We start from the raw sequence: 25,992 nt of genomic DNA, 5'->3' as shown, positions 1-25,992 counted from the left end.
TAGTAGATAAAAGCAAACACACGTGCGCTAATGAAGTAGCCTAACCTCTCTGTACCCTTTTCCTCACCTGTCAATCACGGTTGCCCAAGAACCAGTTCTCGGGCTGAAGCTCCCCCCCCCCCCCCCCGCACACAGAAGATGCCGGATATAGCGAGCCTCATTACTTCTCGTGACTATTACCGTCTCAGTAGAGCTCCCTTATCCCCAGTCCGCTGTGAGTGATGTCTGTATGGATGAATGACACACCTAGTGCTCCCCTCCCCAGACATTTTCAAATTCCAAGTCCTCACTGTCTGGGGCGATTTGGGGAAACCTTAAGAGAATCCAGAATTTCCCAGAAGTTCCAATGAGCTATTTCCAGCTGCCCCCTTTGGGCCTTTCTCCCCCACCTTAGGAAAGCCAGACTGGGGAAGGACAACTCCATACTCTGATGACTGTGTGCACCTATCTAGCTGTGTGCTGCCCCTGATGCTTCTTCCGTGATTCTGCTTCCCCCGCTGTGTTTTGCCTTTTTAGTTTGCTCCTCATCCCCCTCAACACCTCTTGCCTGCCTCAAGTTCCTAGTAGTTTTGAAAGTGGGGAGCTGCTGGGAGCTATAGTCAAGGGTGCTAAACTGAACGTGAGCTAGGAGGAGCAAAGCAGAGCGTTTTCCCAGCAACCCCTCACTCACACCCCACAGCTGTCACTCCTGATGGCTGAATAGAGCAGCTGTAGGGGCAGGGCTGACGTACAGTCTCTTTCCATATTTATCCAAACTTTTGAGCTCTGCTGAATACATGTCCCAAAAGAAATGGGTCTCTCAGATCAGCCAACAGTTGAAGTGAATCTATTGTTTCCCAGTGAATGGGCAAAACCACAAGTGCTGAGAGCTTTAATGGGCTCAACTGAATCCAAAGTCTTCCCCTCCAGAGACCTCCACGTTCTCAACAGCAGCCCCTACCACAAAACATAATATGCTTCCCACGTGAACATAAGCTCAGGTCCCAGGGCCAATTTCCCCACAGGGCAATGTAAATCTCCCCTGCTCCCTACCTGCAGATGGGATGGTTCTTTCCCACTCAGAACTCTCTCAAGTCTTTTCCAACAGCTTAGCTTTCAACGGAGCAAGACCACATTAAGATATTGCACCTCACAACTCCCCTGCTAGATTTTGGCATCCTAGAGAAAAGAAGCCTTGCCCACTCCCTCTTGGCTTAAGGTCAAGAGCAGTCCTAAAGCACCTCAGGTCATGAAGTCCAGCCTCATCAGCACCAAAATATATGTTGTCGTCATCATCATCATTATCATCAATAGCATGGACAAAGACACAGTAACTACCAAAACACCCAGTATGTGATAGTTGATTAATAAATAACCACAGCTTGTTCAGAAGAATTGCCTTGGAATTTAAGTTTGGGAAAATCCAAAAATGTGTTATTTACTAGAACTTAGCCTACTGATAAATAAGCCGTTTACAAACATGGTTTTTCCTACTGTGAGCTTGCCTAAATGAAAGTGGTCATGGAAGAAAAGACAAGAGCTAAACCAGGACTCATTAGTGGGGAACTCCTCCATGGGCAATGCACAGGCAAGAGTGCTGTCTGAGCAGTGAAGATGGAGTGCAGAAACATCAACGAAAGAACAAGCATTCTTCATCTGTATGGAAGTGCTGGCTTCAAGAACGGCGGAAGATCTTCTGGTGTCTGATTTCACTATGCACTTTTGCTCAGGTTTGAAGGAGTATCCTAGGCAGGCGTACTCTTCAAAGTAAATGACCAATCATCAACCAATGGCATGGTAGTATACAACTTTAAGCCACACACTCAGGAAATAGAGACTAAGTTTGAGGTTAGCCTGAAAATATGGTATCCCAACTAGGTAGGTAGATGGATGGATGGATAGATGGATGGATGGATGGATGGACGGACGGACGGGTAGATGTCCCCCCCACAGGAACTTACCTTCAATGTCCACATGAAGTCAATATAAGGACAGAGTTTCTGCTGCAAAATTCCCTGTTCAGAGACTTTAGGGTCTAAGATCTTTTCCCACCACAGAAATAACAACCTCAGGAGCATATGGGATGTTAACAGGAATGCTCAAGCTATCAGAGAGCCAAGAACGTTCCATGTGATACAAAAAGAGAGGTTTTGAGAATCTGCATCGCACTCAAGCCTGCAAGAGTTGGACTTGCTTTGAGTATGAGAAGGCCTCCCTCATCTCCTGTGGGAATCTTGACAGGTCTAGGACTCGACACTCAAAAGTCATAGGTCCTGAGCCTGGCTTTAGAAACCACTGCATGGTGGCTCATGTGATGCTCTGAGTTCCCAGTTCCAGACATACCTGAAGACTCAGCTCCAGAGAAAGAAGAGAAAATGCCAGAATACAGACATGTATTTGAGAGTGACTGTACACCTTCACTTCATCAGAGGCTTTTGGGGGCTATGGGATGAATTTCCAGCATCTGATAGCCTTTGTGGGAAAGAGAAGGCTGGGAGAAAGTCCTCAAAGTCCTGCAGGAGAGGTGAGCAAGATGAACTGTGAGCCACCCACTTCCGTTATTCATGAATTCAATGGAAGGCCCCGTGTGGCCATGAGATCTGACTTTATCAGAACCATTGGGCAACTTCCCATTACCATCTAACTCCGCAACCCAGTTGATACACCTAAGCAAAAAACACTACCCACAACGGAGTTCACACCCAGGAAGGAAGATGGTTTGATATTCCCCATCAGATAATCTTGTCTAGAAAATAATAAATAATAATCATTATAAATTTTGTGAGCAATTTGTACAAAGTGAAGCATAACAGAATCAACATATTTCTGAGTGTCCTGAAGTTGTGAAGGAACTGGTTTTTAGTTTTTATTTTGAATATCAGGTATCCAAGTTGGCCATGAATCCACTACACAGTCAACAAAGAACCTAAACATCTTAATCTCCTGCCTCTACTTCCTGAGTGCAGTATTACAGGTGTGCACACCATACCCAATTCAGACAATGCTGAGGACTGAACCCAGGACTTCACGCTTGGTAGGTAAGCCCTCTACCAACTGAACTACAACCTAGGCTTCTTGAGTCGGGAAAGCATAGGAATGGTTTAGGTTATATATTCCTCTCTTCTAATAGAACATTTGACAGCCTAGCTCCTCTAACTAGACATGTTATGCACAGTTACCCATCTCTGAAAAAAAATATACTTAGCAACTTCAAATCACCACTTGCACTGAACAGTGGCGTAATCTTCTCCCCTAACAATCAAACTTGAACAGTTTCTATTCAAACATATCCCCAATGTATCAAGTACAAAGAATAAAAGGGGTGATATGATCTGATCTGGTTTAGGGTGTACGCATAGTAAAGCAAAACCATTTTCTCAAGTAAATGTATGTGGAGACTCCCATGTTTATCATCTTACGACTATTCATAATTGGTGTGCGTATGATTAATATCAGAAGAAAATGATCCTATGACCTAATCTACCAATCTAAACAAAAGACCACCCTCTCTATGCCTCTTAGTAATCAAACTTCTCCTTTTTCTCTTTAAAAGGAAGCCTCAAGCAACAGTCTCTGCACTCTGTGCCACCCTCATTCACGTTGCCTGCTGCCAGTCTTGACAGTGTGGCCATCTCTAATCTGAACTATCCTGTGACTCCGAGTAAAGATTTTCCGTGTGTGTGTGTGTGTGTGTGTGTGTGTGTGTGTGTGAACGTGCCACATGTGTGCAGGTGCCCATGAGGACATCAGACCCCCTGGAACTGGGGTTGAAGGCAGGAGGCCATTGTGTGCTCTTGACATGGGTTCTGGGAACTGAACCCAACTCTAGTCCTCAGCAAGGGCAGCAAGCGCTCTTAACCACTGGGCCATCTCCAGTCCCTCACCCCAACGCCAGATAGTTGTCTTGTTTCTTTTCTAAACCCAGCTGAGCCTTTATCTTTAACTCTTTGGAAGAGAGGCAAGGAATATGGATATCTCAGCGTAGGTCCTGACCACCAGTAACAAGATGTCTTTAAAAAAAAACATCAGAAAAGAAGAGAAAGGCACAGGGCTTCACTAACATAAGTGAACCCTGACCCCTGCACAAGCACACTCTCTCCCCTGACTTATGTTCTATTTATGGAAGAAACATGTCATTATCATAAGCTAATAGCTATTGTTTCCCAATGTTAATAGTGAAAAGCATCCTAACTAGTGCAAATAGCCACCAATTTGGAACGAATGCAAGTTCTCTGGAGTTTCTTAAACATCAAATGCCTAGAAAATGGCCTGAAGACACCATTCAGATGAAGGCCAACCTTCAGCTAAACCCCTGACATCCTTTCTAGAGACCAGTCAGGACCAGTCTGATGCTGACACTCTCTCTCCAGGTGCTTGGATTCTGGTCTAATGGAATCAGCCAGGTCGTTCTCTAAGAATGCAGTACTGACTGCGCCCTCTCCCTGGAGAGGGGAGCAGGGCCTCAAACCCAGGGAAGGGAGCAGGAAGGGCAAAGGCAGCGCCTGGAAGGCCAGAATCGCTTGCGTTAGTTCTAAGCTTCTCAAGTCTTACCCATTCCCTCGACCCTTTCTTAATCTGCTTGTTAGCTAAGAATACAGAAAAACCCAAGGCGAGCTTGCAGGTCTCCTTCTCTGCCTCATCCCTACCTTTCCTGCTTCTCCTCTTTCCTTCCACCTTCCTTCTCCTTCTCCCCCTCAGTTGCTAGCCAGAGCAATAAAAGAAGAAATCATTCAGTGCCTCCCTCAAAACACCTTCCTTAATCCATGGCCATGGCTCTTCCGGAAGCATTGTGTGCAAATATAGCAAGCAGCCTTAGAGGGAAATAATGCCACCACATACTTCTGTGAGCACATCATGCCCCTTTAAGAGGAGGCCCACAGTTCCATTCCAGGCCACATCTCCGGTTTCAAGGCCCAGGTCTCCTTACTGCCTCATGCAGTATTAACACACTCTGGCTCTCTCCCAGCTTTGCATTGTGAGCCATAATCACTGGCGCCAACTTCCACAAGACAGAGGGTTTGAGGCTCACTCTTCATTCCCCTTCTCCAAGGATCCTTCTCTTCAGTCATACAAAGCAATACTCAGAATCCTTGGAGCACAGCTAGGATGCCAGAGAAGAGTGTCCTCCGTGAGGACCACTCACACAATGGAGAGGAGACACCAGAATCAGAGCAAGTTAGGCCACCTCTACAGCAGGTCTTAAAGTACCCTGAGCAACCCACAGGCTAGAAAGTCGTGGGGGCACTGGAATATCTATTGAAAGTGTTCACACCCCACTACCCTCTCCTTCCCTCTAGGACAGCAGAGTCCAGGGGCTCTCTAAGGTCCTCTGCCAAGGAAAGTCCAAGAGCCTTTTCCACCTAGGAAATGACAGATATAAGGCTGATGGGAGCGAAGAGGAAATAGTAAGGAAGAAATGCAGAAGGAAAAAGAGAGGTGGGTACTGCGGAATGGGCCTTGGGGTCTAGCATGGGCTTCATACTGCACACTCAGCCTCCTGCTGCACCTGAGAAGCCTCAGAGCCTCAGTCACAGTCTTGGTGTTGGAATATTTTCTGAGGCACATAGGATATGCTGGGACAAGACTGGGCTCTGCCCAGGTTACCAATCCAACCCCACTTGCAAACTGGGGCACCTCTCAAAAAGTACCATAGACTGGGAAACCGGAAGGTCATGCTTATGGTTAAGAATAAACAAGTTGGGATGTATAATTCCATCTAGTCTGCATGGCCTCAGACTACATCTTAATTCCTTTATTGGATGAACCTAGCATTAGCCCCCCACACCACTCCTTTCCCCCCAAATCTTGTCTTTGAAAAAGAGAAATCCGAGACCAACAGCATCCCAGCTCACAGGCTGATGATTTGCCATGATAGGCACCAAATGGAGGACTCCTACAATGCATCACTTCTTACCACAGTGTCTTCACAGTTGGCTTTCCAAACTTCTCACGAGCACATGAAGCCAGAGGCCCAGCAGTGATGAAGGCTAGATGGGGCTATCTAAGTCCAGGTGGGGCTTGTACTAAGAACTTCAAACAGAGAAGCTGCTGACCACAACAGGAAGCAAGAGAGGAAAGAATGTCTTCCCTGGGAGGAGACAGAAAGTTCACCCCACCTCCACCACTACTGATCTGTCTTTAGGTGAGCCAAGCTCTGCTAGGTGAGCCACGCCTGCTATGGCTTTAGGTGAGCCACGCTCTCTCTAGGTCTTTGCTTCAGTGTTCCATTCATAAAATAATTGTATATAAAACCACCTAAGTCTGACACAAAACAACAGATTGTCTTCAAAACCTGTCCTAAGCTCACGGGCTCTAATGCTATGACAAGCAACAGGTGAGTGGACAACCAGGCAGAATCCCCTGCTGGCCAATGGAATGTGCAGGCCCGAGCCACTGTCTGCGTCTCCTCTTACACTTTCCTGCAGCAGTGCCCATATCCTCCTCCAGGAATTGACAAGAATGGAAAGACATTTTGATCTGTTCCCACTGTCTCATCTCCACTAGGCTTTTGCAATCACTTAGCACAGCAGGGCCTATCTTACTGGCTTGGACCATGTTTGCTTGCCCTGTTCTAATAAGGACTATACATTGTCCTTTAAATCAACTCAAAACTATCTCCTCTTTTTGTTTTCAAAATAGCATTGTACTGAGCAATAATATCTGTGAAGTCACGAGCTCAAACTGTTACTTCTATTTTCTCACAAGCGCATCCAAGCACACAAACTATAATAAGAAATGTGTCTGTAAAAAAAAAAAAAAAAAAGAAATGTGTCTGTGGCCCTCCCCACAGCGTCTTCTATACCACTGGCGTGGAGGGGGGATATGAAATCCAGGAGGAGTCCACTTAGTCTTCTAAGGGAATGTCTTTAAATCAAAATTGCTTGCTACCTTCCTAGAAAAGATGTACCAAGGCAGAGAGGCTGGCTTTTAAGTGACTCCACCAAAAGCAGTGAGCTCAGCTTCAAATCCAAGTGTGCCCAATTTCAAATCCCAAGACTTTGCTGCTCTTCAGAGAGGACATCTCGCTTGTCTGCAGGTTATGGGCATGATAAAGGTCAGCCGCTGACCTGGATCACACATGGGGCTTAATCTCAATCCAGGAACTTTACAGCCAGATTTTCTACAATAATCAGAATGGAAACATATTTTTGTATGCATAAGCAAAGCTCGTAGCTAGAGGATGGGGGTGGTCAGAGGGGTGTATTGGAGGAGTCCTGACCCATGAGCCATGGCGGCAGGTGCTACTTCTCTGTGCCAGCAAGGTTTAGGGTTATTCCCCACCAGAACACTGCTGGAGTCAGGCTGTCCCCATGCAGACGCTATACAGTGGCTCTGCCAGTCCTCCCCAAACACATAGCTTAGTCACAAGGGATTCTGGCTGTGACAGCACATGACTCAGCCACATCCATCAGGCCCCCAAGGAAAACAAAGGCAAGAGAACATGAGTAGATCAGGGATATCATCTCAAACACTGGGGTAGCCAAGCCTTCACACACAACCACCAAAGAAAAGGGGGCTTCTAGCTCAGTCTGGAACCCAAGAACCATAACTCAAGGACTGGTGGTCAAGGTCACATTATGTAACATCTCATAAAACAGTAAAGTAGAGCCAGAGCCAAGAAAGGCAGCTAGGACATGCCCAAGGACACTTAGCAGTGTCCAGCAGGACTGGAAAGAAGTGATCCCATCTTGGGTCATAGCCCAGGTCTGGAATGTCCCAGCTTCATGTAGAGTTAACAGCCACAGGTTCCACACTTACTTATGCGCATGAGGCACTGATGAAATTATCAATTACAGCACTATCTCCTAAATTCAGGAATCAATAAAATATAAGTGGAGAGCCCAGTTACCCATATGCATTCAACAACAACAAAGAAACATGAAGAGGGAAAACTACCCGGTTCATTATTTCTGGGAAGCGCTGTCAAGCAGCAAGTCAATAACGATCAGAAATAGTCCAGAGAAGGAGCAGTGACAAGATGTGCTCTGCCTGTGGGGAGGAGACATGGGCCGCCATGTCGGCGTGAAGAGACTCCACTATAGGTCATGCAATATGTCAGCTACAGAAGGAACCTACTAACAGGCATCCCACTTGACTTGACCTTTAAGTGGATCCAGTGGGCTCCCAGTAGGCCCAGAGGCTAGCCAGAGAGGAGAGTGTGCCCCACAAACAAAAACAACAGAGGAAAGGTAGTCCACACAGACTTGATGGGTGGGAGGCACCAGGGTTTCTATTTCTTCTCCCATTTTGTACTCATCTAAGCCAGGGAGTCAATCCGTTCAAACTAGCTAGTTCATGACTGTAAATAATTCCATGAACCAAAAGGTTTGAAATCAGGGTGCTGATTTCCTGAGTTTGTTTCCATTGTGGTGGTGGAGGTGGATGAGCCTAGCAGGACTTTATAATCACTTCCCTTCTGAGATAAAGCAATGCAGCCAAATAGAGAGGTAATCAGGGCTGTTGCGATAGCTCAAGGGGTGATGGCATTTACTACCAAACCTGAGTTCACTCTCTAGAACCTACACAAATTAAAGAGAGAGACAATTCCTGCAAGTTGTCCTCTTGTCACTACACAGATACACACACACACACATATATATATATATATACACCACACACACACATGTACACCCCCAAACATGTATATATACCCACACACAAGACAGACAGACAGACAGACAGACAGACAGACAGACAGACAGATGAATAGACAGACAGACAGTTAGGTGTAATAAACCATTTTTAAAGAAACAAATGACTTTTTAAAAAGTAACCCAGATGGTCAATAGTCAAATTAAAAACAAGTGGAAAAATCTAGACATAGGGAAACATCAGCTGGTGTTATGAATCCTTGATTTTCAAGCCCAAGTAGCCTAACGATGTTGAAAGGGACCCAAAAGCTGTTATGCCCTCTACATATGTTATCCTGACAACCCTAAATCACTCCCAATTTTGTGCTGCTGCCGTCTGTAACTAATTAGTCCTATAACTTCTGTTGAAAACTTTACCGAGCTACTTTAAGCACCGGAAATGTGTGTGTGTGTGTGTGTGTGTGTGTGTGTGTGTACATTTGTTGAGTGTCTCTATATTTCTAATGGATATCACATATGTATTCAACAGAGGTTGGCCATCCACGTTCTGAAAACTCCATGCCATCTCTGCCATGAGAATCACCAAGCATTGTAAGTGAGTCTCTGGTATCGTGACAAGATCTTGTCATACACCTGAGGGTCAGGAAGGTCAGACACTTCCTTGACTCCAAGGATAACAAATCTATTGGAAGTACCAACACGCCAATACATGTCAAAAGCTATGTGACTTTGGAAATGGGGCCCTGGAAGCTGAGCCATCTAGTCTAGTTTCCCATCCCCATTCAGTGGTTACATGGCTTTAGACAAGTCATTTCTCTTCTGCAGAACTTGCTTCATTTGCAAACACCAAAGGAAGACAGCATCCCAGGAGTGAGACAGTCAAAGCTGGAGGCAGGAATCCTGAGGACGAGAGCCATAGTTCATTGCCTTTCCATTTGTGTGTGTCAAACTCTGCCCCTCCCCTGCTTCTCTGACAACATCCCGCAAGTCTGGCCCAACCCCGTGAATTCCTGGAATCAACAGCCCTGAAGAGGCTTGAGGAATCTCACTACAACCAGCTCTCCCGTAAGCCACAGACCAACAACTGCATAAAGGGCCTCCCATCAACCAAGATACGAGTTCACCTAGAAAATGACTGCACTCTGACAGTCTCAGGACCACGACAAAGAAACCACTGAGAGCTGTATTTTCTTTTGCCTTAGAATGGGACTATCTCTGGAGCTCCCTACAGTCTCTTCCACTCACAGCCTCTCTCTCTCTTTTCCATTCTCATCTGCCTTTAAATGGAGCTATAATTTTAAAAACTACTAGCCTAAGAACAATATGTTATTAAGACTGTAACAGCTCCTAAAAAGCCATTAGAGTCCTGAAGCAAGCCAGCTCCACTGTCACCCAAATCATCAGAATGGGCCATTTGGACCATAAAATGCAGTCAGCTCCTCTGCAGCCCTGACCATCTCTACTGTTTCCCTTTAGTTTGCTTTTTTTTTTTTTTTTTTTTTTTTTTATGGTGAAAAATTGTATATTTAGAATTAGCTGGCTGGGCTCAGTTTAGATGATTCCAATCTTGTTGGCAACATCCAGAGCATCATAATCAGGAGCCAGCCGAACATACGCCTTCTTCTCTCCATCGGGCCTTATGAGGGTGTTGACTTTGGCCACATCGATGTCATAGAGTTTCTTCACAGCCTGTTTGATCTGGTGCTTGTTGGCCTTGACGTCCACAATGAACACAAGTGTGTTGTTGTCTTCTATCTTCTTCATGGCTGACTCGGTGGTCAGGGGGAATTTGATGATGGCATAGTGGTCAAGCTTGTTCCTCCTGGGCGCGCTCTTCCGGGGGTATTTAGGCTGCCTTCGTAGCCGCAGGGTCTTGGGACGCTGCCGAAAGGTGGGCGATGTGCGGATCTTCTTTTTTTTGTGGCTGTGGACGCCTTTCAGCACTGCCTTCTTGGCTTTCAAGGCCTTCGCTTTAGCTTCGGCTTTGGGAGGGGCAGGAGCTTCCTTCTTCGCTTTCGGCGCCATCTTGACGAAAAGGCTTTAGTTTGCTTTTGTATTTTGTCATTTTGGGGAGAAGGTGGGAGTTTGCTTTTGCTTTTTATTTTTTGTTTTTTGTGGGGTTGTTTTTGTTGTTGTTGTTGTTTTGTTTTGTTCTACACACTAGGCAGGGAGGAAATGGGCTTCTATGCCAGTTACCATGACAAATGAGCAGGCTGTGGGCAGACTGGGACCAGGCACTGTACCACACACACACACACACACACACACACACACACACACACACACACAGTATACCTGTGCAGTATCTTGAACTCAACATATTTCCACATCTATTTTCACACTCTCACCCTTGGCCACCAGATCCCAAGAAAACCAACAGTACTCTCATAGAACAAACTCCCTGACAACATCATCTTTGGCCACTACAAGGTAACGAGGCCCCCTTGGCAATAACTTTTTTACTTCTTCCAATTCTAGAACCTTCATTATCCTTATCTGAACACAAGAGTCTGTCATAGCTGAGTTAGACTCTAAGGTTCCATGCTTACCAATTGTGTCGCTTTGGCAAAATCACTAACTCCTCTGGACTTGTTTCCTTAAGTATATTTTTAAAATGACCAGTTACAGACTCCAGAGCTAATGGAAAGTGAGTCTTCATCACTCAGGCTGATGATTAATCCTGAATGCCATGAGCCCTTGATCACTTCCTTCTCTAGGTGCCCCTAGGAACCCTCTGCATGGCCTCAAAACATTGAGAGCTCAAGTGGTACCACCCGACCCTGCGTGGGAGGGAGCAGACCTAGCACTTGGTTCTAGGTTTCCATATTGGATCCAGCATGCTGTACCCTACCTGTGAACACTAGTGTTCATATACTAACTGCATGAGACACAGCACAGGAGTGACCAGCAGGTCCTGCTTAGCCCGGCTATCTTCTGACACACAGTGGCCTACTCCCTGCATGGAGGGGAGGGACCAGATGGATCCAATGCAGGCTCAAACAAGTTTCTCAAGAAGAACTAGAAACTCTCAATCTTCCCCTATTGCCTGCTCCTCTCCAGAATAAGCCACACAGAGCCTGATCCTGGCCTTCCCAGAGCCAGCAGGTCTGTTCCATCCATCTGTGAGTGAGCATAGCGAGAGGAATCCGCTTTGCAGCGTGCAGGTTACAAAGCACCTGGTCAGGTGACTTGTCTATGAGCACATGGAGTTCTCCTGAGCCCCAACTCGCTAGCACATCTTCAACCACCTGGAGAACGGAGACACAGAGGAGGTTAAGGAGGTAACCCCATGGATGGGGCCCAGCTCTGGCATAATACCGCACACCCCCATCTTACTCCTAGCTCTTGCCATTCTCAGGATCCATTAGAGATTGGTAGCCTCTGTCATGGAGAAGTATAAGTAAACACCTGCCCTAATTCTCAGGCCTTTGTTCAATCAGTGGTCCAAGTGTGAGTATTACCCCCTCAGCGCTACCATGGTCATTGGAGGACATGAGCCACGGGCAGCTCACTGCAGCAGCATTCCTACTTTGGACTGCTTGGTGAGCAGTGGGAATGGAAGTGCAGAACCCGGTGGCATAGCTAAAAGCCACCACCTAGGGGCTGCAGACTCCTAACTGCTTTCCCAGCAGCACACAAGGGAGCCGAGCATAGAGGAGTTGCTGCCCCCAGTGAGATCAAACATCTTCCACAGAAGATCCCTACTTCACTCCTTCCTCCACTCTAAAGCACCCCTCGCCACACTCCTGACTCACCAGCAACTGCTCCAGAAACATCAAGATCCATTTCACCACCCTAAGAGACCACTTGCCATGCTAAGCCACAGCCAGAGCAGCCTGGAGTCAGAGGTCAGAACCACAGACACAGAATCAGATTTTGGCTGAACAAGTCAAGGTTGGGATGCTTTTAAAAGGAAGTTCAGTTCATAGCCACACAAAAGCTGCCAGTTACTACATGCCTACCAGGTGCTGGGCACAGTACGGTATCTGACTCTGACAAGCTGGAGAGATGGCTCAGTCAGGAAAGTGCTTGCCACAAGACTTGAGTTCAATCCCCAGGATCCATGTAGAATATTCAGACATGGAGCCAGGCAGTGATGGTGCACACCTTTAATCCAGCAATCGGGAGGCAGAGGCAGGAGGAGTTCATGGACAGCCTGTTCCAGGAAAGCTACAGAGAAATGCTGTCTCAAAAAACCAAAACAGCCGGGAGATGGTGGCGCACGCCTTTAATCCCAGCACTCGGGAGGCAGAGGCAGGCGGATCTCTGTGAGTTCAAGACCAGCCTGGTCTACAGAGCTAGTTCCAGGACAGGCTCCAAAGCCACAGAGAAACCCTGTCTCGAAAAACCAAAAAAAAAAAAAATTAGACATGGTGGCACATACCTATAATCTCTGCTCTGGGAGGCAAAGACGAGAGGATTCCATGGTCTTGCTGGCCAGCCAGCGTAACCTAATCCTAATTGGCAAATTATATGATCAGTGAGAGACCCTGACTCTGGGAGAGCAACTGAGGAAGACACCAACATTTACCTCTGGCATACACACGCACACAAGCACACATACACACACACACACACACACACACACACACACACAATATGACTTATTGAAAGCTCAGAATAACATTTTACAAACAAGAGAACCCATGAGAGAATGTTATCATGAACCAAATTGCAAAATGAACTAGGATCCAGTCTTATCTCTCCTAGTATTCCCTTGTTTAGAACAAAGAAATGGTGCTGTTCAGAACAGAATTTCTTCTGGATAATTTTCATAACTCTCTTCATAACTTCATAACTTTATAACTTCATAGCTTCTTTATAACACTCATGGATAAAACAGTGCTTAGTGGGTTTTTGGGCAAAATGATGATATTAATATTTGTTGTAGTGTTGGCAGTGGCAAGAGGGACTCTAGTCACTGGAGTTCTTCTGCACTCTAGGGCAAGCATTGTGCTAGAGATTACCTGCCTTAGTTTAGGAAATAAACTGTGTCACTTCCAATGTTCCTAGAAATTTTTGTTTGCCAATTTTAAGCAAATACCTTAAAATTTTAGGAAAAAAAATCACAAGAAAGAAGAATACAATCATTAGGTTGTTACCAACAAAGAAAAGGAACTATCCATTCAACAAAAGAGAAAAAAAGGAGCCAAGATGCCAGAAGTAAAATGACAGAAAAAAACTTCACACAGTCTAACTATAAGCTTAGTAAAAAGTGAGCTGTCATACTGAGCGTGGCTTAAGCATAGGAGACCTCAAAGCTGGCCTCCACAGTGACACACTTCCTCCATCAAGGCCACACCTCCTAATAGTGCCTCTCTCTATAGACCAAGCAATCAAACAATGAGTCTTTGGGGGCCATTCCTATTCAAAGAACCACACACTACCTTAATAAAAGGTTGGTGTGATGGTTACTCTTGAATATCATCTTGACTATATCTGGAATTAACTAAATAGATAGATAGATATCTGGAAATAACTGGATATCTGGAAATAACTGGATGGATGATAGATAGATAGATAGATAGATAGATAGATAGATAGATAGATAATGCATATATAGATATAGAGTTATTCATTCTATAAATTCTGCTATTCTAAAGAACCCTGATTAATACAGCTAACAATAGAGAGAAAATTCTCTATCAAGCAAATGATAAGCAAAAGAAAATCAATGTCACTTATAATTAATAACACATAAAATTAATTTTGGTTCTCAAAAGAATGCAAGGCAGATTTGAAATGCCTACTGTGCCTCAGGAACAGAGTATTTAGGTTACTCAATCAAGATGACATAGGCAGCAGGAGCAGAAAATGATTCACACACAGTTTTCCATTACTCCAGAGGTCATGTTCACAACACAACAGTCTAATGTTGCAGTCACATCCCCTTCAGAACCATCCAGGGGGTAGGAAATACATGGTCCCCTCACCAACACTTAGATGATGAGTAACGAAAGTGAAGAAAGGGTTCCAAACCACTAAGGAAATAAAGAAGGAGAATCTACTGGCTAGAACATCTGGAGAAAGGGACCCAGACCCAGCAATCTCTGACCAGGAAAGGGGTATATATAATGGTTTAACTCCGAAAAATCTCCATAGACTCATGTGTTTGAATACTTGATCCCCAGCTTGGTGGCACTGTGTAGGAAGGCAGTGAAAGCTTGAGGAGGTGGGAGATAGATGAGAAAAGTCACCAAGTGCAGGCCCCCAGAGTTTGTATTATCTCTAGCGTCTTCGTGATATAATGGGTCCCACTGCAAGCTCCCACTGCCAAAAGCTCCACCATGAACCCTAGTGTAGCTTTCCTCTACTGGTCACAGTGGCAAGGTAAGACCCTAACACAGAACAGCATCTGCATCTGAAAAGGGGTCAAAAGGGCCTCTAAGTGTTCTTTGCAAAACAGCTTACCTAGAGCAAACTCCAGGGCAAGTCAGCTATAAGATGCAGGGCTTTGGGATTATGGAGGACAGAAACTAGACGACCCTTCAGCATCATTCTTCAGCTATGGCCTCAATGTTTTCATGCCCAACAAAGTCATTTGTTGACGTCCCAACCCTTGTGCTCAGGGCCTGACCCCTTTTAGGGACCCAAGTAAGCTGTCTTACCCATTCCACCTGTGAGAACACAAGAAGGTACCTTCATGGAGCAGGCTGTGAGCTCCCACCAGACACTGAGACGCCTTGTTCTTAGGCCTCACAACTTGCAGAATTCTGAGAAATAAGATGTTGTTTTAAAGTACCAATCTAAGGTACGTTTTTAAAATTATACTTTTACATATTTGTGTGTGTGTGTGTATGCACTTATGCATGCCACAGGACAACTTGTAGGAGTTGGTTCTCTCCTTCTATCCTGTAGGTTCCAGTTATCAGGCTTGGCAGAAGATGCCTTTATCCACTTAGCCATCTCTCTGGCTGTGAGGAATTCTTGTTATAGCAGTCCAAGGCACTAACATATCTCTAGCCTTCTAATCGAAAGGGAAATAATAGGGATCACAGCTGGGGATGTCAGGCAGAACCCTGTGCTAACAGCCATCACTGTTGCTGCTGCTGTTCCTCCTCCTCTTCTTCCTCTTCTTCTTTTCTTTTTTTCTAATTGGGCTAACTCTGTAGACCAGGATGCTGGCCTCTCCCTCTCCAGTGCTGGGATTAACGGAACGTGCCAACATCTAATCCAACTCTGCTTATTAAAGACAATACAATAAATCACGGAATCTTAGGGTTGGAAAGAATATGACAGGAAACTAACAACTAAAAATAAATCAGACTTTTATGGTTGTTAGAATTGCCTGGGACACTTTGTGATTTCTGTGCCCCATCTCTGGGGGAATACAAATATATATGCACCTATATGAACCTAATACATAATCGAGCAAAATTTTAAAAACAAATACCAAGAAGGAAGTCTTGTAGCACTCAGGCAAGGAACTGCTGCAACCTTAAAGCCCTGAGATACAAAGGGAAGACCTAGGTAGGGGTGAGTGTGCCCAGTCAGGTGTCCACACATACTTCACTAACCAAGAGTACTAACTGCCATGGTCAAGTCCACATACTTTCTAGTGATGGCTGTACTTTGGAAAGAGGCCAGCTGGGGGTGTGTTATTATCCTCCTTATTTTGGACCTCAACAGGGAGAAAATGAGGGACAAGTTGAGAATAACTAGGTGGATAACTGAAACCAGCAACATGAGAGGCTGTTGGCCTCCTCTGCCATACAGGCATAGCTCCGAGGCCCGTTGCTTCATTGAGAAGATGGGCAATATGTCAAAGACAGACCATCACAGAAAGTGGTGGTACCTTTTAGGGAAATGAACAATGGCACAGGACAGTAGGCCTATGCGAGGAAACACAGCTCCGGCTCTCACCTCATCCCAGGGTTCCCCTAAAGCCTTAGCATCAGAAACCATCTCAAGCAACAGCTAGGACATCGAGGCCAAGGTTTTGGGACAGTCACAAAAGACTGGTCATAACATAGTTGTTCCCAGTATCAGAGAAATTAGGAGATAGAGCTCCATGTGTATGTATGTATGTATGTCTGCATGTATGTATGTATATAAGCATTCATAGCACTTGAACCATGTTTTATAAGAGAAAAATAAAGCACATGGTATGTAGAAGATGAAGAGCTCTCTGCAGAAGAAAACAAGCCAATGAAATGACAAAACCCTTCTTGGTGCTTAGTGCTTTAGATGAAATTAGTAAGAATATCATTGTGATGCAACAAGTTAGCCTGCAACAAGTCAAAGAAGCAAACCAAAGACCAAAATAACAGCATCTCAGAGAGCTAAATAAGTTAGACAAGAAAGCTGCACCTAAACCTTGAACTCCTGCACAAGGAGCGCAGCTCTGGCATTTACCGACATTACCCATTTTCACAACGTAAAACTCATGCCATTCCTGCATATGGAAGTGGGAGGAGAAAGGGGAAGCCTGCAGTGCTAATTGTTTCATCTTGTACAGCCTGGACTCCACAGTTTAAATCTAAATTAATTAATAAAAGAAAGGAATAACTTCTGACAGCAAGATAGAAAGAGGGCAATTGGAAGGGAGGGGAGAGGCTCAAAGAAATGGGTGGGATATTGGGAGAAGAGGTGGGGAGAAAGACCAATAAGAATGAAGTATGGCCAGGTAGTGGTGGCGGTGAACTCCTCTAATCCCAGCACTCAGAAGACAGAGGCAGGTGGATCTCTGTGAGTTCAAGACCAGCGTTACTTACAAAGTGAGTTCCAGGACATCTGGGAATATACAGAGAAATGCTGTCTTGAAAAAGAGAAGGAAAAAAAGAGTAGAGGAGGAGAGGAGGGGAGGAGAGGAGATGAGGGGAGGAGAGGAGGGGAGAGGAGAGGGACAAAAAAAGAAAGTAATGACTTCAACTTCCTAATATTTCTTTTAGCAGAGTGAGATATTTTTAAAATACCTATTTCAACTAAGAAACATTTACCCAGCTCAGAATTTTCTTCAAGTGTATTCATTTTCTCTCAGAAAATTAGGCAGGTAAGTTAATATTCATTGTCAAAATTGGAATGCAGATGTGACCCAGTCCTTGCAAAGTTACTCCCATGAATCTGCAAACTAGGTATTGGGAACCCCTCCCATCTTTCCAAATCGGGGGCCAGGGTAAAGTCTCGAGTATCTCTTGATGTCTGAGATCTGTTACTTCTTAGGTATTAAGATGTTGACCAGCTGGATGGTGGTGGCACTTGCCTTTAATCCCAGCACTCAGAGACACAGGCAGGCGCATTCTGTGAGTTCAAGGCCAGCATGGTCTACAGAGTGAGTTCTAGAACAGACTCCAAAGCTACACAGAGAAATCCTGTCTTGAAAAACCAAAAGAAAAAAAAAATTCTTTCCTCTACTTCACTGTTGCTTGCTTACAGTAAATATTTCAAAAGCTCTCACACATTCCTAAATGGTTGAAATAATCACAGCTAAACACGTGTAACAGTGAATCTCCAATCTGAGACGCCACCCGCTGAGGTGCTGTCCAGCTATAGCGATGCGATTTCATTATTCCCGGTGTAGCAGTCCACAACAGAACACCCATGTTTACAGCACCGAGACCCCTCCCCGCTACTGCTGTGGCTCTCCTCTCAGTAACGGTCCCTACCATTTACTGGAGAGCCTTAACCACCAGCTAAGGTAGCTGCTACTGCTCTCCTTTAGCCCCTCAGAGCAACACTATGAGGTTATGAAGATTTGTGAGGGTTTCCACCATTATCCGTGGACGGAATGAAGGGTCAGAGAAGCGAATTTCCCCCAACGTCCTCGGGGTTGGAGGCAGACCCATGCTTCAGTTCACATTCTGTGTGAACACAAAGTCCAGGTTTTTAACAGAAAAGTTTGACTAGAAATTTATGGTATTGACTAGAACCCAAAGCTAGTTTGTTCTGTATCATATAGTATACATGTGTGCACATTCAACCATATTGCATGCATGTAGAAATCAGAGGTGGACATTAGAATGTCTTCAATAGTTTTTCCACCCTATTTTTTGAGGCATGGTCTCTCTGGGACTTGTTTAGATGACATTAGCTGGCAGAGAAGCCCCAGATCCACTTGTCCCTGCCCTCCGCCCACAGCAACATCAACTTTCCAGACGCACGCCACTATGTCCAGATTTCATGGGGTGCTGGGAATCTGAACCCAGGTCCTCATGCTCCTGCAGCACGCATGCTAGCCACGGTGCCATCACCCAATCTAGGTTTTCTGTAACTTCTAACAAATGCCAGACATGGGGACTCTGAGAACACGTCTGAGCCCCTCCCATATCGGAGGAGCCTTCCAATACCCACTGTTATAAATGACAAGTTTCTCCCCTGCCCAGGATTTCTCCTCCCCACAACAGAGACTGCATTTCTTTCCTGGTGCATGATGAAGTCACTGAGTGAGCAATTTAATCAGAGCTATGAAATTTCTCACATGCATTTACCTATTTACATATTACATAGCACCCTGTACATCCTGCTTTGAGGAATTCCCAACAGCTGGGTTCCTTGGGAACTGATCCTACAAGTTTCAGACCACAGACATCTTCCATCTCTCCAGGTTAATGGAGAGGTGGAGCGGTGTGCAGGAAGTCATTTATATCTAGCACAGAAGTGTATTATAGGCATTTTTCAATTTATCTTCCTAATGATATTTTTTCAGCTACTCATATTTAAATGAGTTCCTACTCCCATAACAGCGCTGACTGACAGCGAAGGGAGGAAACTGGGATAAAATGATAAGCATATTTTCTGCCAAGTGTGAATGCTCCAAGAAGGAACTGCAGAGTGCTCTTTGGCCGGGCAGGAGGGGATGAGACCATGCAGGATTGGGGAGGGCACCTCTCTCGGTATTATAACTTCTCCAGAGTCTCTTTCTCATATAGAGGTGCACTGGCTCAGCCAGCTGGCTACACTTACTGTCTGGGGATTCCCATGCCAACATCCAAGGCATCTGGGCATGGATTTCCAGCCTGACCAGGAACATTCTCCCAGGACCACGAGATTCCCAGCAGGGTCTTACTCTGGGAATCCCAATTCTAAATAAATATTATACTCTCTTGTTTCTACATAGAGAGCTCCATCAAAATGCACACCTATGTTGGCAGCAGGGTAATGGACCCAGGCATGGAAAACATGGCCTCATACCTGGAAGAGTATGCTTCAGCATAGGAGGAGACCCAGAATGAGTGGGGTCACTGACCTGACTGCCCCCCTTCAGTGTCCTTGATGGTATCTCCTTTATGTTCTACAGTCCATGCCCCAACCCCCAGTTTATATGCAAGGTTCTCTGTTCCCTCCCTTTTCCCAGGATTGCTATCCTTTGCAGAGGAGGGAGACACTCCCTGCCACAGCCCAGAAGGAACCTCCGCAGGAGTCAGAGACTGAGTTACATTTTCTCACTTTCCTAGTGTTTGAAGGGAAGTCTGTGTGGGGCTGGCTGCGATCACACACCATCTGAACAAGTGAGAGCACTATCTCAAACAGCAGCTTCCTCCCCCTCTTCTTCCTCCTCTTCCTCCCTGCTGTCCCCTCTCCAAGCCTTTAAGACCTACCTCCTGCATTGGTGTTCCAGTTGCTCATCCCTTCTATTGCCACTGGGAACCCCAAAAGCTCCGATCCAACCAGAGAAGGGAAGCACAGGTACCACTCCATATAAAGGAATAAAGATTCAGGCCATACTTAGACTGAAGGATAAAGGGGCAGAGCAGCCTTGGGGACCCTACTAAAGCAAGACCAGGGCAAGACAGCCTCTGACATCCACAGACCTAGGCCACTGCTGTGCCCCACTTTCTAATTCATACAAGGTCATCCATGATCTTAAGGCAGTCCCCTTCTCCAGGGCTGCCTGGTTCACAGAGAAGTATCCAAACACCTACTCCATGTAACTTTTTGCTTCATGAGAAATGTTACCCAATGTCCAGCAGCAGTGAGAACATACCTCACACATTCCTCTTCCCTCCCCACGCAGCCAAGGCCAAGAGCCTGAGGACCTGCGGGCAGCTTCCAGTAACAATATACAGAACATGAAAACTATCTAGTCCCAGAAGCCATGATCTCACGACCACACCAAATGCTTGTTCTAAAACATGCCCATAGCTTGATCCAAGAACCCAGCCCAGCCTGGACAACCCACCAGGGCAGAGCACCAATACTCCTCTGTCAAAATGAAAGATGCTAAAGAAAGGGTGTCGAGCTGGGAGTGCCCACATTTCCATCAAGCTTCCTGTGCAAAGATGAGCTGGATTTCTCTCTTGGAAGCTAGTGCCTTAGACATCCAGCCATCTACTCCCAGCTGCTAAGGAGCATCTCTGCTTCCCCCAGAGACCTGCCCATCTGGCTATAAATTATTAAGGGATAGTGCGGGCTTGGCTGAGTGAACAGAACTGTTGATTATATTCCACACAACCTACTAAGCCTTAAATATTATGCCTGGGCTCAAACAGCCCATGCCTTTCATTCGTCTTGGCATTGAAAAGCAGAGAGGAAAGAAACCGAGGAAGCCAAGAATCCAAGCGCTTGAAAATTTATTGTGACCAACCTCACCCAAGGGCCTCCCACCCAGGCCCACCTATGGGCCCTTCCAGGTCAACTGGAAACTGGGGTGAAAGCCAGCCTTTCCAGACACGACAAGTCTTCAGAGGGGGAGCATATTTCTGGAACTTTCTGTGTCCTCTCCTGCATGTATTTATTAGACAAGGACAAAGTCAACACGTTCTGGCCTTTCCCTTAAATTACCAGACTCAAGTCGTACCCACGAGTAGCAAGCCAAAACCACAACTGAAAATGGAAACCAGCAAAGCAACAGTCTCTGGACCAAACCTGCCTGCCTTCTGCAAACATGAAGCTTTATTAGGAAAACCACCTTTATCTTTTCTGTGCTATCTACAGCCAATGTCATGCTACAACGACGTCATTGAATAGCTGAAGAAACATGGCCTGCCATATCTAAAAATTATCTGGCTTTTCTAAAAATAAATAAATAAATTATTGATTCTTGGGTTACAAAACTTTTGCAAGTAGTTAAGACCCTTTAATGAGATTCTTTTCGTTTTTGTTGTTGTTTCTGGTTTTTTTTTTTTAATGTGCCTCTGTGTATGTGTATTCACGCATATATGTGGGCATGGGGAGAGACGTGTGGCGGCCTGAAGCTGATGTCAGCCATATTCCTAGATCACTCTCTGCATTATTCACTGAGGCAGGATCTCTCCCTCGAACCCAGACCTTACCAATATCAATACAGCTAATCTAGTCAGCCAGCTTGCTCCAGGGAACCATCTGTCTCTGCCCTCCAAACCCTGGAATTACCGCTAGGTGGCCATGCCCAGACAGCACCTGGAAGGCTCAAGAGAGGCACCATATGTTTCATGTCCACTAGCTCAGGGGCACAGAAGGGCTTCCCCAAAGCTGCCCCTGCACCAGGTGTCACTCAGCCAACACTGACCACCCGTCAGCTCAAGCCACTCTGATTGTGACGCGTACACTGGGAGGCCCTGTCCTAGTTCACGTCTCTGCTGCTGTGACAGACACTGCTGGAGGAGGAAAGGGTTGATCCGCCTTGCAGGCTGCAGGCAGAGGGGCCTGTCCTAGCTACTGTACTGCTGCTGTGAAGAGACATCATGCCCAAGGCTGCTTACTGGAGATCACGTGTGATTCCAGCAGATCAGAGTCCACAATCATCATGGCAGGGCACACAGCAGCAGGCTGTCAGGCATGGTGCTAGAGCAGTAACTAAGACTTCATCCTGATCCTCAAGTTAGAAGCAGAGAAAGGAGATAATTGGGGGTGGTGCAGGGTTTTGAAACCTCAAGTCTATCCCCAGGACATCACTCCTCCAACAAGGCCATACCTCCTAATCCTTCCCAAAAAGTTTCACCAACTAGAGACCAAGCATTTAAATAGACAAGCCAATGAGGGCCATTCTCATTCAAACTACCACGGGAACCAAGACAACAACTCAAGGCAGCAACTGGCACAGAGACCAAGGAGGAACACTGTATACTAGCTTGCACTCTCTGGCTGCTCGGCTACTTTCCTTATGCAACCCAGAACCACACCTGTCCACAGACAGCACACAGTAGACTGAGTCTTCCTGTACCAATTAACAAATAATAAAATGGCTTACAGACATGGTCACAGGCCATTCCAATGAAGGCAACTCCTCAGCTGAGGTTCCCTCTTTCACAGTGTGTCTAGTTCATGGCTGAAATTAACTATGACACCCAAGGAGGCAGCAGGCTATATTAACCTCTATGAAGCTAAACTGAGAGAATCCCAGCTTTGGGCCCCTATGATTCTTGGCTTTAGTTTTCTCCTTACCCAGATGGGTTCACACCACATGCTATATTTTATCCCCAACTTTTAGTCCCTCCATACCTAATTACTAAGTCATCTACCATGAACCAGCCCATTTTCTAGGCAGTTGATATAGAGCAGCTCCAAGCATGGCACTTGCTGACTTGGGAGCACAGAGACTAGGAACAGTTCTAAACACTATGAATGTCCAATCTCAAACATCACAAACAGCCACCAGGACTGAGATTGGCGTCTCCATAGCTTGCTGAGCAAAGGAAGACACTGAGGCCACAGCAGTGAAACCAGTTCTCCAGGATCATACAATTAGGCAGACGAAGAAGTACCATGACACCCAAGAAGAGGCAGGCTATCAAGCACATGTATCTGCGCTCTACGATCTCCTGCCTTTGATGAGAGGAATGCCAGCAGTTGCCCATCCTGCGGTTATCTGTATGGGCTGGCAGTACTGAACTCAAGTTATGCCAAATCTTTCATCCATTATCACAATGAGAAATGCCATGGAGCATGTCTCCCTGGCTGGGGAAAGCAGCTCTCTCCTTTTCAACCATGCAGGACAGGCCTCAAACTCCTCAGCATTGGTAGCCCCCCACCTTCCTCTTGGCATGAAGCCCTGCTGGCTGGGTATCTAGAAGGTCAGTGATCGTGGGAGCCAGAGAGAGTCTGACCCAGGCCACTGTGGTTGAAGCAAAGAAGGATGCTAGTAGAGGCTGTGATCTAAGAGAGCCAGAGCACCTAAATGACAGAGATCTGGCGCATACCCTCTTCTGTGGTTTGAATGGCTGCCCCTCAAGTTTGGTTCCCAGGGTGGAAGTATTGAGGGGTGATACAATGTTTGAGAGCTATGGCCTGCTGGGAAGTCTGTCAGATATTGGGGATCTGGAAGGAGATTGTGGGCCCTCATTACTGCTTCTCTCCTTACAAATTCACGATGTCAATGCTAGTTCAGACATATGCTCCCACTGTTGAGTGCAGCCCAATCCTATGGAGCTGCCCAACCATGTACCTCCAGAATTATGAGCCAAAATAAACTTCTCTATACTGCATCAGTACCTCTTGTCAGGTACTTGGGTACAGGGACCAAAGCTGACTTACCTATCCTCAGTTTGATTCCCTTATGCTATTCCCAGGATTTCCGTGACGGCTGGTTAGAATGTCCCAATCAGATTTGTCAACAGAACATAAGGCATCAGACTGGAAATTCCTGCACCCCATCTTAGATCATCATGGTTTGAGAGAAGTGATACTACCTTTAAGCCAGTGTCCCCATGGTAATGGTAGTAACAGAAATTTTCCAGCGGAGAGCAAAAGTGAAGCCTTGGGACTATTCAACCACATAGAACATGTTCCCCACTGCTGGGAACAGCAGGAACTGATGTATCCAAAAAAACTGCTGCCCCCCTTTCAGAAGAGGAAGACAAGGAGATGAGGCATGCAGAACTGTATGCAATCCTGGGGCTCCACAGGGACACCCTCCATCCCAGCCACTCTGCTAAGCTTGGTCATAAGGTTCGCTCCTCCTCTGTTCACTCCAAGGCCAGTATAGAAGAACTGAGAACGGGGAAAGGGGCAATAAGCACCAGATTAGGGGGGTGGAGAGCTGGAGAAAATGGAACAGATTGGTCTACCTAATGGCTCCGTCTGACATGAGCTCAGGCTAGGGCTGCTTCTCTCCAAGCTCTGTGGTGTGGCTCTGCGGCTCCCAAGCAGGGTCACAGTGGCCAGACTCATCTTCCTTCTGCTTCTGGAAACCAGGAGACGTCTCTGGGATTCTTTTGTTGCTTTTGCAGCTCTACAGCTTCCCCTCCTCTCTTTGCCTTTTTCTCTTGGTTAGCATCCTGGTCTACCACCTGCACAGCTGCCATGTTCATATCCTAACTCTGTGACTTCATGTGGGCCCACTGAACTCAAGAGCTGGGAGGTACCTTTGAGAACGTTTCTAAACAAGCATCTTAGAAAGAGGCTTTGGAGTGTTGGGTTGGGAGTGTGGGCATGGGGGTGCGGCTGGCTGGACTGGGCAGAAGCCCAGCTGTGTGGATCCCCTCACAGCACATTCTCAGAGGAGGGGGGACAATTCTAAGCTAAGATGCTGGCATTGCCATTGAGTCTTGGAAGGAAAGATGGAAATAAGACTTCAGACATGCAGGATAAGAACTCCATGTGGAGTGCTATTTTTATGTGTTGCCCCTACAAACTAAGCAATGCCACAGGCTCTGCCCCCAAGTTTTGCCTGCAAGATATTAGATCCTCAACTAAGCTTTTGGTGGTGGAATGTACAAAGTTACTCAGGGAGAAACTAAAGTATAACAGAGTGTAAAACTGGCTCAAAGATACAGGGAAACTATTTTTATATCGTGTGTGTGTGTGTGTGTGTGTGTGTGTGTGTGTGTGTCCATACACATGTCATTAACTGAACGCTGCTCACATCATATGAGACTGGATTATGAACCTGAGGGGAAGAATGAAGAAAGGGCACTTCACCTTTACCCCTCACCCCCTTAAAGAATTGTGTGCACTCAAATTCAGTTCATCCAACATCATCAACAGAAGCCCAGAGATCCCAGAGCCAGGATGAGAAAAAATACAGAAGTGTGCCAGCAGGAAATTCTTGAAACTTCCTCCTCAAGTCTCTTACTGCCCATTTTACAAATGGAAAAACTGAGACCCCCACCTCCCCACCAAAAAACAAAGAGGTACAGAAACAAACCAGGTCTGTAACCCTAAGCCTAATGGGTCATCTCTATTCCTTGGCCATTCTGTCCCCACCCAACAGGCTAGGATGTGTGGCCCCAAGGGCAGAATGTGACCAAGACGTGCCCGTTGATTAAGTCTATCTGTCGAATACAATAATGCTTGGAGCTTCTAGACAGAGTGTGGCTGGACATCTTAGTCTATGAGAGATGACCTCTTTCTCCAGTGTTATATATGTAGAGGCCTAAGATTATTCATAATACCTATCCTAGCCCTGTTCCCTTGGGGACAGCTCTGGGAAATCAATTCCCACAAAGGGGACATCATGGCTCTCTGCTTATTGGTACTTGTATGGCCCAGTACTTGAGAGGCCAAAGCAATGAGCAAGAAGACAAATGTCAGCAACAGAGGCTGGGAGTCGCTGTGGGGAACTCTC

General features: G+C 46.0%; 2 protein-coding genes across 31 annotated transcripts in view; both read right to left on the bottom strand.

Moving 5' to 3' along the window:
- Kcnma1 (potassium calcium-activated channel subfamily M alpha 1) overlaps positions 1–25,992 on the bottom strand; it is a 729,767-nt gene that overhangs the window by 630,205 nt on the left and 73,570 nt on the right. The window lies entirely within an intron of this gene.
- On the bottom strand, positions 10,119–10,610 carry LOC121434856 (60S ribosomal protein L23a-like). The gene has a single exon (XM_041633856.1). It carries the CDS (start codon positions 10,593–10,595, stop codon positions 10,122–10,124), a length of 474 nt encoding a protein of 157 aa, XP_041489790.1. The 5' UTR covers positions 10,596–10,610; the 3' UTR covers positions 10,119–10,121.

This window comes from Microtus oregoni, unplaced genomic scaffold, assembly GCF_018167655.1.
Source record: "Microtus oregoni isolate MIOR12 unplaced genomic scaffold, Mior012 000045F_ref0000178, whole genome shotgun sequence".
In the NCBI taxonomy this organism is placed as follows: domain Eukaryota; kingdom Metazoa; phylum Chordata; class Mammalia; order Rodentia; family Cricetidae; genus Microtus; species Microtus oregoni.
Note: the sequence above shows the minus strand (reverse complement) of the source record. Positions and strands in the feature narration are given on the sequence as shown.

Bases quoted from the DNA above. Each gene is read 5' to 3' on its own strand.
- LOC121434856 (XM_041633856.1), bottom strand. From the start codon at position 10,595: ATGGCGCCGAAAGCGAAGAAGGAAGCTCCTGCCCCTCCCAAAGCCGAA.